At 47.9% G+C, this 14,409-nt stretch overlaps 1 protein-coding gene across 5 annotated transcripts in view; it reads left to right on the top strand.

The window, feature by feature from the left end:
- Positions 1-13,444, top strand: part of KDM2A (lysine demethylase 2A) — a 156,284-nt gene extending 142,840 nt beyond the window's left edge. For all 5 annotated transcript variants that reach the window (XM_041722902.1, XM_041722904.1, XM_041722903.1 and 2 more), the window contains exons 14-21: positions 31-300; positions 955-1,086; positions 3,730-3,819; positions 5,741-6,453; positions 8,389-8,552; positions 8,954-9,112; positions 9,684-9,899; positions 10,312-13,444. In XM_041722902.1, coding sequence (XP_041578836.1) covers positions 31-300; positions 955-1,086; positions 3,730-3,819; positions 5,741-6,453; positions 8,389-8,552; positions 8,954-9,112; positions 9,684-9,899; positions 10,312-10,493 — 1,926 coding nt within the window. In that variant the 3' untranslated portion in view covers positions 10,494-13,444. The remainder of the gene's footprint in view (positions 1-30; positions 301-954; positions 1,087-3,729; positions 3,820-5,740; positions 6,454-8,388; positions 8,553-8,953; positions 9,113-9,683; positions 9,900-10,311) is intronic.
- The last annotated feature ends 965 nt before the right edge of the window (positions 13,445-14,409 follow it).

Genomic DNA, 14,409 nt, shown 5'->3' with positions numbered 1-14,409 from the left:
ATATTTGACCTCACTGCTTTCTCTTTCCAGCTTAAATTCCCGGCCCGACCAAAGGTGCGGGTTCCTACCATCCCCATCACAAAGCCTCACACTATGAAGCCAGCTCCTCGGTTAACACCTGTGAGGCCAGCTGCCGCCTCCCCTATAGTGTCGGGAGCCAGGCGGAGACGAGTACGCTGTCGGAAATGCAAGGCATGTGTGCAAGGAGAGTGTGGTGTCTGCCACTACTGCAGGGACATGAAGAAGTTTGGAGGACCTGGCCGCATGAAGCAGTCCTGTGTCCTTCGGCAGTGCTTGGCAGTAAGTGGCATGCTGAGTAAAGACCTTGGGGGAGAGTTGGAGGGGGGATGGGCCAGAAGTGTAAAGATGGACCAGAAGGATAAGAATAGATCCATTCTGGTGAATAAATGCACATTTCGCATTCAAACCTGGAGGGGTGGTACCAAAGGGGCTGAGGTGTAGGTAGTGAGAGTTTGAGAGACTCCAGAGATGGAAAGAAGTTATTCTCTTTGGCTTGCTTTGTTTTGTCCCTTTTCTCTCAGGGCTCAAAAGGAAGATACCTAATACTAAAAATGATCCTAAATACTATATATATATATATATATATATATATATATATATATATATATATATATATAATACTAAAAATGATCTTTCATCCTTGCTCACCCAGTTTTCAGATGAGAACACAGTATTCCAGGAGCACATCACTGCTGTCCATCCCTCTTCAAGTGGAGGGACCTATGAGGCCTATGACAGACTGGGGAGAATAAACTGGTCTCTATAAGTTTCTCGTTCTCCCTGTCTTCTTCCTCCACTGGTTTCCATGTTCCCTGAGTGCTCCCAAGAGAATTATAGAAACAAAGAACCCATCTTGAGTTAAAGGGAAGCTGGACCGATAAGGATCTAAGTCTGCTTGCTCTTTTCTTGGTTTCTATCTTCGTCTTCTTGTAGCCCAGACTGCCTCACTCTGTCACGTGTTCCCTCTGTGGAGAGGTGGATCAAAATGAAGAGACACAGGACTTCGAGAAGAAACTCATGGAATGCTGTATCTGCAATGAGATTGTTCATCCTGGCTGCCTCCAGGTGAGGAGAGGCCTAAGGGGCCTCTGAGGCCTTAGCTGTAGAATGTCTGAAGGCACTGAGTAGAACAGAGGAGTGTGAGAATCTGTCATAAGAGGCTACCAGCATCCCTAATTTGGACTGTCAGCTATGGGTCATGTCATGGTCTAACATCTGGCCTTGATTCAGATGTCTAGACTGTGTGTCAGCCACTGTGCTAGACCCTGAGGATAGCTCAGGACACAAAATAGTAGTCCCTATTCCTGTCCTCATGGAGCTTGCAGTCTGGCTTCCAAAGAGTGTATTTGGAGTCTCCAGGCCTGGTGGAACTGCCAGGTCTGTTTTGGAATGCCTCATGCCTTTAATCATCTCCACTACGTACTTCTCTGTATCTCTGGATATTAGTTCCTGAAAGATGATGAGAGGAATAGTATCAGCTAACACTTAATGAGTGCTTATTCTGTAGCAGTCTTGGTATGCACTTGAAGACCTCTAAGAAAAAGTAATAGGGAAGTTGACGTAATCTCTAAGAGGTCACAATCAACTCTTAAAGCAAGGACCCTGTGCAGAAGCTCCTTAAGTGATACTAAGATGTAGTTGGGGTGGAGAACCATGATTGATTGATTGATTAATTGAAAGAGAATCTTAAGCAGGCTTCCCCTACCAGCTCCGCAGGGCTCTATCTCAAACCCTGCGATCGTGACCCAAGCCAAAATTAAGAGTTGATACTTAACCAACAGGGATCCCTGGGTGGCGCAGTGGTTTGGCGCCTGCCTTTGGCCCAGGGCGTGATCCTGGAGACCCGGGATCGAATCCCACGTCGGGCTGCCGGTGCATGGAGCCTGCTTTCCCTCCGCCTGTGTCTGCCTCTCTCTCTCTCTCTCTCTCTCTCTGTGACTATCATAAATAAAATTAAAAAAAAAAAAAAAAAAAAACCAACTGAGCCACTCAGGGCCCCCAGGGAACCTCTGTTTTACATGCATTCTGTTGTTTATACCTTTTTTTTTCTTTTTTGGTTTTTTTGGTTTTTTAAAGATTATTTATGTGAGAGGGATGCCTGGGTGGCTCAGCCGTTGAGCATCTGCCTGTGGCTCAGCCCGTGATCCCGAGATCCCAGGATCCAGTCCCACATCAGGCTCTCTTAATGGAGGCTGCTTCTCCCTCTGCCTCTGTCTCTGCCTATCTCTCTCTCTCTGTCTCTCATGAATAAATAAATAAAATCTTTAAAAACATAAATAAAGATTATTTATTTGAGAGAGAGAGTGCATGAGCAGGGGCAGAGAGAGAAGGAGAGAGAATCTCAAGTAGCGACTTCACTGAGCATGGAGCCTGATGCAGGGTTCAATCCCACGATTCTGAGATAATGGCCTGAGCCAAAATCAAGAGTCGGAAGCTTAATGACTAAGCCACCCAAGCACCTCTCTTATTTACATCTTTAAGACAGCCCTGTGAAGTTAGGTCTACCCTATTTCTTCATATTTCTTTCAATTTAAAGAACACTGGTTGCTAAAAAAAAAAAATAATAAATAAAAAAATAAATAAATAAAGAACATTGGTTGCTGATATTTTGTTGATTTTTCCAAAGGTGACAACTATATCATGACTGCCACCTGGCTGACAGTGATTGTAAGATACTGTTAATTGAGAGAAGCAGGGATCCCTGGGTGGCGCAGCGGTTTAGCGCCTGTCTTTGGCCCAGGGCGTGATCCTGGAGACCCGGGATCGAATCCCACGTCGGGCTCCCGGTGCATGGAGCCTGCTTCTCCCTCTGCCTGTGTCTCTGCCTCTCTCTCTCTCTCTCTCTCCGTGTGACTATCATAAATAAATAAAAATTTTTTTAAAAATTGTGAGAAGCAGCCCAATTTTAGAAATATTCAAGTGTGAAAAAATATGCATTTTAGGATCAATAAAATAGGATATCATCTCCATGTTGATAAAAAAAAGTGTTTACTGTATGCCAAGCATTTTCCTAAACACTTAACAGGTAATTCATTTAATGCTCACCAGAATCCCATAAGATAGGAATTGTTATTTACCCCCCACTTTACAGATGAGAACATAGAGTCACAGAGACTAGGCCACTAGTGTCTGAACCCAAGCAGTCATAATTACTATGCCCCACTATCAAGATGAGGTCTGGCACCTTCCAAATTGTGTGATCAGTTCCTTTTGCAAAGTGGCATGAGACTCTCAGGAAAATAAATGTTTTTAAGACTTTATTTATTTATTCATGAGAGATACAGGCAGAGAGAGAAGCAGGCTCCATGCAGGAGCCCAATGCAGGACTCAATCCCAGTACCCCAGTTTCACGACCCGAGCCAAAGGTAGATGCTCAATTACTGAGCCACCCAGGCACCCCCATATATATATATAATGAGATATATATCTGTATGTCAGGAGAGACTCCAGATTGACCCAAACTCTTGGGAATCTCCTCATGGAATCTAAGTTGATCAAGTAACCAAGACAGAGGGTGGCCATTCTCCCTGTGGCTGGGTTTTTCCTCCGGTGGGCCAATGCATTTATGAATGGGTAACTTCCAGATTTTTCTCAACCATGTGGCTGTTATTGTCTGATAAAGGAGACTTAAACAAGGGCATTTGTTTTTTGTTTTGTTTTGTTTTGTCTTGTTTTGTTTTTTAATTTAATATCTCTGTCTTCTTTCAGATGGATGGAGAGGGGCTGCTTAATGAGGAATTGCCAAATTGCTGGGAGTGTCCAAAGTGCTACCAGGAGGACAGCTCGGAGAAAGCCCAGGTAAGGGAGCTTTTTCCAGATTTCCACTGGAGAAAAAAGGAAACCTCAAGCTTAGGGATGGCTAGAATACATTTGCTTTTGCAACTTTATTCATATGGTTTTTCTGACTCACAGATTATTTTGTATTGTGTTTGACATCTTCTTCCTTCCTTTGGTTATTTTTCTTTTATTTTGAGTTTTTAGTGTTTGTCTTTTTTGTAGTACTGAATACTGTTCTACTTGGGGTCTGCAAATTGCTGAGGTCTTTTTACACTCTGGGACCCTAGAAAAAGAGGTAGCACAGCTGAGTTGTGTGAAGAGAGCAGTGAGGCAAGAACAGTTGTTCCTGAGGAGTGAAACTAGAGGGAAGGCAGTAACCTGAGGCAGCTGGTAGGTACAGTCGTGTGCTGGAGTTTCCAGTTAAGCAGACCCAACATTTTTGTCCTCTTCACCTTTGTGGCCTTGCAGAAAGCTCCACCCATGTGCCCAGACATGTCCTACAGAGGCAGCCCCTCCCTGCAAGGGGACCAGTGCCATAACCTTGGCCCTGCGTAGCTGAGGTTGCTGGCCCAATGGATAATGTCAGAGGGCCAAAAAGACTCTAGTTACTCAGGCCAGCAAGAACGAGACCTGTTGAGGGCATATATGGAGGAGGCAGCTGGCCTACTGGCAGCCATCCAGGCCCTGGTGGTCTCCTCCAGGTGCATTGCACAGGAGTAGGGACAAGTTTCCTGTCTTCTATTTCTTCCCACTTGGGCGCTGAGGTAGTTGAATTTTCAGTCTCTCTTGGAGTGCAGAGATTTCTAGAGCTGACCAGTGCTGAAGTTCTCCTTACCCCTGCTCCTTACACTGGGAGCTTTTATATCTCTTTTCATTGGCAGCAACACCAGTGGTGGGCGTATGCCTCCCTCCTGCAGCAGGTGGGTTGATGGATGCTGTGTTTTAGTGTTAACCTTCTTGCATTGTAAAAGCCGGCACCCAAAAGATGATCAATTCTCTTCCAACCATAATGCTCTAAGAAGGTACAGAGGAAGGGGAGTGGGCTTGTTGCTGAGGGACAGAAACTGTCTCCTTGAGGAAAATGTGAACCACTGTTCGCTGATCCCTAGTGGAACACTGGTTCCGCATTATCACATCAGTCACGGTGGGCTCCAGGACAAGACAGGTGTCCTAGGATGAGGTTGTAGGCCTTTATGGAATGTTGGCTTCACTGAACCCAAATTCCTCTTCTTCATCCAGCACAGATTCCTCTGGAGCATCACAGTTCCTCACAGAGGTTCTCATTCTCTTCTTTATCTTACTTGCAGTTGGTCTCTAGGGATAGGGTGGGGTGCTGAGTAGAAGCAGCAGCCTGGCTCAGACGCTGGTGGAGCTGAAAGTGGTGTTTACTGCTGTCAGATTCTGTGTCCTAGTTCAAACAGTATATGTAGGATGCTTTTCCTCTACCACAAGCATCTACAATCAGAAGGATCTCCTGGGTGAAGGAGCTAAATTAGAGACAGAATTTAAAATGGTCAGATTGCATAGGGGTAAAGTTGTGGCCTCTTTAAAGGATATCTTTATCCAGGGAATTATAATCCAGAAATTGGGGCAAGAGATGAATAAAGTGGGCTGTGGAATCATGCAGCCCAAATTTAGATCTCACTCCTCTGTACTTGGACACAAACCTTTCTGTCACAGGTAGATTCCCAAGTGACTTATTTGAAGGGTGTATTCTGTAATCAGCTCTCTCGGGCACAGACTTGAGCACAGTTGTTGATCCAGGCATATTGCAGACTCCAAGGAGGTGACCACCCTCTAGCATGCAGGTACCCCTTTCCCCATAGAAGAGAAGCAGTCTAGTCTGTCTTCTAGTCTCCTCAGAACAACAGTGAGACTCACTGTAAATCTAGAGGGTTTTGGAGTAACGCACTGATGGGGCTTTGGGGGACCTGTTTTACAGAAGCGGAAAATTGAAGAGAGTGATGAAGAAGCCGTGCAAGCCAAAGTCCTGCGGCCCCTGCGGAGCTGCGACGAGCCCCTCACACCCCCGCCTCATTCACCCACTTCTATGCTGCAGCTCATCCATGACCCAGTCTCCCCCCGGGGTATGGTGACTCGGTCATCCCCTGGGGCTGGCCCCAGCGACCACCACAGTGCCAGCCGCGATGAGCGCTTCAAACGGCGGCAGTTGCTGCGGCTGCAGGCCACAGAGCGCACCATGGTACGGGAAAAGGAGAACAATCCCAGCGGCAAAAAGGAGCTGTCTGAAGTTGAGAAAGCCAAGATCCGGGGATCGTACCTCACTGTCACGCTACAGAGGCCCACCAAAGAGCTCCACGGGACATCCATTGTGCCCAAGCTGCAGGCCATCACGGCCTCATCTGCCAACCTTCGCCATTCCCCCCGTGTGCTAGTGCAGCACTGCCCAGCCCGAACCCCCCAGCGTGGGGACGAGGAGGGGCTGGGGGGAGAGGAGGAGGAAGAGGAGGAGGAGGAGGAGGAAGATGACAGTGCAGAGGAGGGGGGTGCAGCCAGGCTGAATGGCCGGGGCAGTTGGGCTCAGGATGGAGACGAAAGCTGGATGCAGCGGGAGGTCTGGATGTCTGTCTTCCGCTACCTCAGCCGCAGAGAACTTTGTGAATGTATGCGAGTGTGCAAGACGTGGTATAAATGGTGAGCAGGGATACAGGGATCAGGAGTAGGGGTACGGGAGTAGGTGGCAGGTTTTCCATATGAGAACTGCATGTGTCTTGGCATCTGGAGGCTTGCTGTGTCCCAAAGGATTAAGTCAATCCATCTCTTTCCTAGTCAGTGGGTCCTATTAAAGATGTGGCCATTGTGCCTACAGGTGTCCTCAGGAAAATTTGGCCTTTTGCTTTCTCTCCCTGCTCCATACTTTCCCATCTCTCTTCACTGGATACTTGAAACTGATTTGGGGGATGGATTTTTTACAGTTTTGCTAAAACTTCAGTCATCAGTTTTCCCCCTCAAATAGGCTATACTCATCACACATTTGTTGAGAGTGTGACTCTGTGCCAGTCACTTCTTTTGCTGGTGACACTGATAACTGCTTTTAAGCCCCTGCCTCAGTTACCTCTCTGTCTCGTGAGAGAGGTGGACATGCTTTCCAAAAAATGTGAATGTTTTCACAGTTTTCCAGGTTTTGTTCTTATCCCCCAAGTCTGGCCCAGAATTCCTTTCCAGGAAGCAGGGTCCAGTTTTGAAACTTAAGACTTAACTCGTCCTTCCTAACGAGACCTACCATTTTTTCTCAAGTTAAACAGTAAAACATTTAGGGGGGAAAGTCCCTCAAGATGATAAACAGACGTTTCCATAGGGCCTTATTTTCCCTTTAGCTCCTAGACCCTAGGACATAACCCATACCTTGTGTCTGGGTCCAACCCAATTACAGTAATTCTTAGAGTGTAATTCTTAGACAACTGGTAGACCACTGTCCTTACTGGGATCATGTTAGAAATGCAGATTCTGGGGGCCTGTTTCAGTACTCCTGAGTCAGAAACTTTGGGGGTGGGGCCAGGCAATCTGTATGTTTTCCAGGGGCTTCTGATAGATGTTAAACTCTGAGCTTCACTACTCTTATCATTAGTAGCTTGTTTTTGCCATACAAGTCTCATGTGCCACTGGTGAAATATTTTCAGTCTTTAAATAAAGACATCATTCTCTGCAAACACAAGTTTACTTCCCAAAACTGAATTAATATATGACCTACCTAAATTCTCCTAATATTTTCTCTTTGTAGGGCCAATGGGTCTGCCTGGCTCTATCCCTCAGTTTCCAGGCCAAGCCATATAAGACTTGTACTATATGCTGTCTCCCCTTCCCCTGCTGACCAGACTCTGAGCTGGCCTTGGGGGCAAGGGCTATAAAATATTAAACAGAAGCCTGCATATTACAGTGCTATTTGTGGCCTATGGACTGTAGATTGCAGTGGAAAGGCAGGCCTTTCCCTTCTAGTTCTGTCCTGGACGGGACCAGAAAATAAAAAGGACAGCACTGAAGCAGAAACCCAAGACAGGGAGAAGACTCTCCTGGCCTGATAATAAAGAGCCTCTTTTGGCCTGATACAGTAATGGGCTCTTTGTAGAGCTTAAGGCAGGATGGATTGTAGCTGTGCCGAGGAATGCCCTGCATCCCAGGCAGCTGGCTATGACTGACAAGGGAGAAAATGGAAGCAAGCCTAAGACTTCAGGCAGTAAATCATTTTTTTTAGTATTTAACTTCCACAAGCTTTGGTGGGAGCCATATCATTTTACTGCAAATGAGGGGTTATAATATATTGGTTGCTGTGTATTCCTAACAATTGTGTTCTTAACCCTTTCAGAGTAAATTGGTTAACTGGTCATTATCTACTATTTAACCTAGAGGGTTGCCGTAGAGGGCAAGCCCTTTTCTCTGAGGCCCAAAAATAAATAAATAAATAAAAATAAAAAAACAATAGGGAATGGTCCTTGTCTGCTTGTAGAAGAGCATAGGCAGGGTAGCTCTCTAGGCGCTCTTCTTTATCCAAAAGCCTGCAGCACCCTTTGATGGGAGCTCCTCCAACAAGGGGTACTGGATTATTGACGGCCAGTTCTCTTTCTGTCACAGGTGCTGCGACAAGAGACTTTGGACAAAAATTGACTTGAGTAGGTGTAAGGCTATTGTACCCCAGGCTCTCAGTGGCATCATCAAGAGGCAGCCAGTCAGCCTTGACCTCAGTTGGACCAACATCTCCAAGAAACAGTTGACGTGGCTTGTCAACAGGCTGCCAGGTGAGCAAGCTGGCTGTAGGCATTGCTGCCTAAAATTGCTTTAGGGCAATTTCAGGCAGCAGTCCCATGCCATTGTCCTCTTCCTGCTTAGCAGGGGCTTCACCCAGGGCCCCCTAACTGCCAGTCCCCAAAGCACCACTCCAGACTAGCTGGACTAGACGATTATCACCCCAGACAGTGAAGAGAGTGGGCACAACCACTGAAGAGATTTGAGTAAGATACTGCCATGGTCGGGCCCATAGAATGCCTTGTTCCCCTCAGCATTTTGAGGTCTTAGGAAGATAGGAAGTCCTCACACTTACCACATTGCTCTGGTAGGAACTGAGTAATTGGTTTTACCACCAAAGCAAGACAGTGTAATAGAGTATACGGTTGCATGTCTATATCTCTTCCTGTTGCAGGACTGAAAGACCTCCTCCTAGCAGGCTGTTCCTGGTCTGCAGTCTCTGCCCTCAGCACCTCCAGCTGCCCCCTTCTCAGGACCCTTGATCTTCGGTGGGCAGTAGGAATCAAGGACCCTCAAATTCGGGACTTGCTGACTCCACCGGCTGATAAACCAGGTAAGCTCTGGGCTTGACTTCTCTGCATTCATCTTAGGGTAGCTTTGTCTTTCAACAGACTTTGTCCTCAGAAACTAAAGAAGTGTCAGAAATGATGTTGTGGGTATGTGCAAATGGAGAACAGAGTGATGGCCTGTGTATAAGTGCAGGTTACTGTTTACATCCATCTACTTGCCTACAGACAAAGGAGGGAATACACCTTAGGAGGTACTAGAGTTTGGGACCCAGATAGTATAATCCTGAGGAAGTCCAGGAAAGCTTCATGGCTGAGGTAGGACATTAAAAGTGGTCTAAAAAAGTGTGGGAGTATGGAGAGGGGTGGAGCGTTGCACACATACCCTTTCACTGTGTAAGCGAGGCATAATCTAGCAGCTGAGAAGAAAGAAAACGTGTCTGGTTTCCTAGAAACTGCCCCCACACACCGCTCACTCCCTGCAGGCAGGGCTGGGTGTGGGCAGTTCTGCTTAACCTCTGCAAGGAGGCCTGGCTAGGAAGGAGCTGAGCTGTCTGCAATTTTGGAGCCGGACTAGAGGGAAGAGTTTTGACTTAGGTTCTCTCCTTGCTTGTGCAGGTCAGGACAATCGCAGTAAACTCCGGAACATGACCGACTTCCGGCTGGCAGGCCTTGACATCACGGATGCCACACTTCGCCTCATCATTCGCCACATGCCCCTCCTTTCTCGACTCGACCTCAGTCACTGCAGCCACCTGACAGATCAGTCCTCTAATCTGCTCACCGCTGTCGGGTCTTCCACTCGCTACTCCCTCACAGAGCTCAACATGGCAGGTACGCTACTGTGATGTTTCATGACAGACCATGCCCAGCTCTGCCTGGAGCTTGACCAGTAAAACAGAGAACCTGGTCTGTTGATTGAACTAAATTATGTCATTTCCTCATATCTGGACAAGGACATGGATTTCTCTCTCTTTTAACTGATTAGGGGATGGAGACCTCAAATAGTTGTCTGGTGCCCAAGGGTTAGGTGGCCATCATCGGCTGTGGTTTGGTCAGCCTTGTGTTGCAGGGAGTGAGGGAGTCTTCATGAGATCCTTCTGGTCTTTGAGCCGAGTAGTTATAAAACTAAGGGGGCTTTTGCTTTAGCATTTTAAGGGGAGAAAGAGCTTGGGAACTGAGCAACAGATGCAGGCTCCTGTGGCTGTGTGTACACAGCATTGTCCTTGTGGTCACTTCCCCACAGGTTGCAATAAATTGACAGATCAGACCCTGATCTACCTACGGCGCATTGCCAATGTCACCTTGATCGACCTTCGAGGATGCAAGCAGATCACTCGAAAAGCCTGCGAGCACTTCATCTCAGACTTGTCCATCAACAGTCTCTACTGCCTGTCTGACGAGAAGCTGATACAGAAGATCAGCTAAAATACACGCAGCCCAGACTGAACAGGAAACCGATCTTCCCCTGACTCCCCAGCCAGGAGAGCCTCTCTCCCCGACCCTGCACGGGCTCTGAGGCCAGCGTCACACTCCCTCTCTGCTCTCCTGTCCCTTGAGCCCTTCCCCTACAGGCGGGGCAGAGAGGGTGGTAGACACCAGGCTTACCTGCCTGCTCCTCTCCCTCCCAAGGAGAAAGGAGTAGCAAATTGATCCGAATCTGAGGGGAAAGCACAGGCTGTGTGCAGTCATGGTGCCTGCTCGCTTGCTCCCCTGCCCGCCCGCCTGCTCGCTCATTGGCCAGGAGGCCGGGCTCTCAGTTCGGGGTGTCTGTGCAACCGTCATCTGTGCCGGGTCCTGGGGCCCTTCTCCCCATCCATGGTCCCCAGCTGTGCCTGGTTCTGAGCAAATTTCCAGGGAAGAAAGCGGCCCTGTCTCCGTGGCCAGGTTCTCCTTGTGGTGTCCAGTGTGTGTCTCTCCTCCACCACACTCTCCCGGCTTCTGCAGGAGGGGCCAGCAGCCCCAGAAAGGCCAGACCCGTGCCGATCATACTGGTGCTGTTGAGGTGTCTAAAACCTCTCATCCGTGTCCATGCTCTCCCCCTTCCTTTAGCTTGATCCTGTCTGATGCCCGTGGTAGTTCACGTAATGAGGTTACCCCACCCCAGACTTGCCCGCTAGTCTCTATGAGGTCCTTATTGCACTTATTGGGGTTGAAGCTCTTTAGAGGAGCTGGAACTGTGTACCCCAGGGACACCCCCATTTTATTGCTTCCTAGGCAGATTCTGAGACAGGCACCATTTCCTTGTTCTCCCTCTTCAGCCTCCCACTGCCCTTTCCACATGTTCCTCCTTCCTGCCTGGACAGGGCTTTCCCAGGATGCATGTCCTCAGAGGGAACAGCCTATCTCCCCGAGCTGGGGAGAGCAGAGAACTTGGCTAGGTCCCCACCTGCCTCCCAGCAGGCTCTGGGCGTCCAGTGTGGTGTAGCCCCCAGAGCCCAGGCCTGTGTTTAGCCCAGTGGCTCACTGATCTGGCACCTTGTGGCAGGGTGGGGGGTCCTGCTTTGAAGCCAGTCACCTGCCCTCTGCCTGTAGCCGTGGAAGGGGGTGTGCATGTGCCTCTGTGTGTGTGGCTGAGTGTATTACACGTGTGTGTGGAGGGAGGGAGGGAGGGGAGCATGGTGTCTCCCGCTCCACCGCCCTGTGTCAAGCCCCATCAGCTGCCCCCTTTTACTTTGCATTGAACGGCCTGTCCAAAGATCCTCTCTCTAGGGCAGCAGAGAGCTTTTTGCACTTTAAAAAAAAAAAAAAAGAAAGAAAAAAGAAAAAAAAAGAAAGGTCGGTCGGAATTTCTTTTGGGTCAATATTTAAGTGTGTGAGGAGATGCTCAATAGCAGCAGCCTGTGGCAAGAGCTTATAAATGATAGATGCGGATTTGCACTCTGCTCCCCATCTGTGAGGATAGCGATAGCACAACCGAGCCCCGCCTTCTCATCCTCCAACCCCCTCCCTTTCTGGCCCCTTTCCTGCAGCCCAGTCTCAGGCTCTCCTCCTCCTGAAACCCTCCAGGGGAGGGGAAGGAGCCCAGGCACCAGGGGTCTGAAGTGTGAGCCACCCTGAGGAGAGACGCCAACTGCACACTTGCCACTTCCAAAGCAATAGAGGCAGAGGGACCCCCTCTTTGCCACCTAGCCCAGCTTTGAGCCTGGCATTGACTGGCCTCCTAAGAGAAAACTGGGTCCTGGTAAGGGATGGCATTGTGTCTGTTTCTTCCAATCTGCTGATTGTCTTGGCTGCACCTTTAAAAGCAGCAGTCTGCTCCCATGACCCTCTGCCCCTTCCATTGGTCTCCAGGCCCCGGTGAGCTGGGGCTGAAACTTTGAGGAAATGCCAGTGACTTATTCCAGAGTGCCTCAGTTAGGGGAACTTCTCTGTAAAGAACCCTGGGTATTGAGCAAAAACCTTATTAATATTATTGTTAATGACCTATAATTGGAAGCTTCCTGCCTTTTTTTGGTTGCTCCTGTGGAAAGTACTGAAAAGATTGTTTCGTTTTGTTGTCTTTTTATAAAAGGGGAGGTGGAGAGACCCCTTCAGAGCAGGGATTGTGCCGGGAGAGTGCCTCTGACTTTGGGACATTTCATCCACAGAAATTTCCAAGCTGATGGTTGGGGGGGTGGGGGACAGTTTTTATTTTTGTTTGTTTCTGGTTTGGGAAAACAAGCATTTTTACCGCGCACGTAAATTGGTCAGCAGGAAAGGGAGCCCAGGAGTGGTAACAGATGGACCTATGCTCTTGCTGGGTTTCCTTTTTCTCTAGGACTGTGAGTGGGGGGAAATGGTTTTTAGAGGTGAGGGTTATTAGTCCCTGTGGAGGAAAGAAATGTCTCTGGGGACAGAGGATCCCAGGAGTCCCATCGCATTTCCTGTAATCTGCTCTGAGATGTGGCCTTGCCAGGAGAGCCTGCCCTCCTCAGAACGCAGGGCCAGACACCCCGCCTCCATCTTTCCAAGCACCGGGGCGAAAAACCACAAAGGAAAGGAAGAAAATTTATATATATATAATATAAAATCACTTGGTGATTAAAAAATAACTGCTCCATAAATAAAACTCCTAAAGTCACTATGTTTAAAGGGTTTGGTTGTGTTTTTTTGTTTTTCGGAGAAATATTGTAAATATATATTTTTTGTTGCTGATTTAGAGTCAATCTCCAATGTTGTGCTAAAAATTTTAAATTAAATGTAAGCATTAAGGGGACAAGTCCTGCTATCTCAGTTGAGACATTGGGGTTATTTGGGCCAGGGAAGGAGGGAAGCTAGTTGGACTTTTGTTTTCTAAACGTTCTCCACTATTGGTTTTAGAAAGAGCAAGGACATCTTTCCTCTGACACATGGGAATGGGAGATATTTGTGTAATAAAATTTTTAAAAGACAAAAAAGAAATAGCCTCCAGTGGGAAATATTTTGATTTGGGTGTTTTGGGTTTGGGGTTCTGGGTTGCTTTTTTTCCTTCCTTCCTTTCCTTCCTTCCTTGCTTCTCTCTCTCTCTCTCTCTCTCTCTCTCTCTCTTTTAAATAAAAAGGCTTTAAAAACTAAAACTTAAAAACCTTTTCTGCCTTGGTGTGAGTGTGTGAAAGTGTCAGAAGGTCATTCAGGCTCTGGTGCTGGGGGCCAAGGCCAAGATTTACCTGTTTCATTCTTCTCTGAGCAGAAGCAGCAGAACTGCTATGTCCCTGTACTACTTCCCTTTCCTTTTTTTTTTTTTCCCTTTTATATCAAAAAGCATGACTTGTTTCTAGAAACACCATACTATTTTACTTTATCAAGGTGAACCTTTTAATGGAGGTGCAAATGCGATTGCCTGATTCACCATAGTCCCCCTTCCATAGTGCTGTCCTGAGAAGACCTGGAGATTTCTAATCTTGCCATCCCCTGGAGATTCAAGGCCAAACTCCCTCTGCCAAAGCTGCAGCACTGGCACTTCAGCGGTGCCTGCTCAAGGTCACTGGGCCAGGTCTGGACCAGACAGGCTGCAGTCAGCATTTGTTCCACCGCATGTTGCTGCTGCTTGTTTGGCTTGGTGAGTACAAGCTTTTAGCCTTTAGATGGGTGTACTAGGTACTGCCAGTCGACCACCACCTCACCCCTGATGGCAGCACCTCAGAGCTGAACTCCCATCTGGGAGGTCCCGAGTAGGCTTCCACCACTACCTTCAAGGGAGTGGGAAATCCCTGACCACCCTACTCCCCAAGCTGACCGTGAAGGACCTGCACATTCTAGAAAAGGACAGGGTCTTGGACGAGGAGTTGCTTTCATACTGGTTTCTTTGAGGATGGATATGGATGTGGCCATGTTTGGATGTTGCCAGGGAAAGAAGGAAGAGTGTCTGTTTTGCATCATATCT

The sequence above is a fragment of the Vulpes lagopus genome, chromosome 11 (genome assembly GCF_018345385.1).
Source record: "Vulpes lagopus strain Blue_001 chromosome 11, ASM1834538v1, whole genome shotgun sequence".
In the NCBI taxonomy this organism is placed as follows: Eukaryota; Metazoa; Chordata; class Mammalia; order Carnivora; family Canidae; genus Vulpes; species Vulpes lagopus.
The sequence above is the reverse complement of the archived record's forward strand: the minus strand, read 5'-3'. Positions and strand labels throughout refer to the sequence as shown.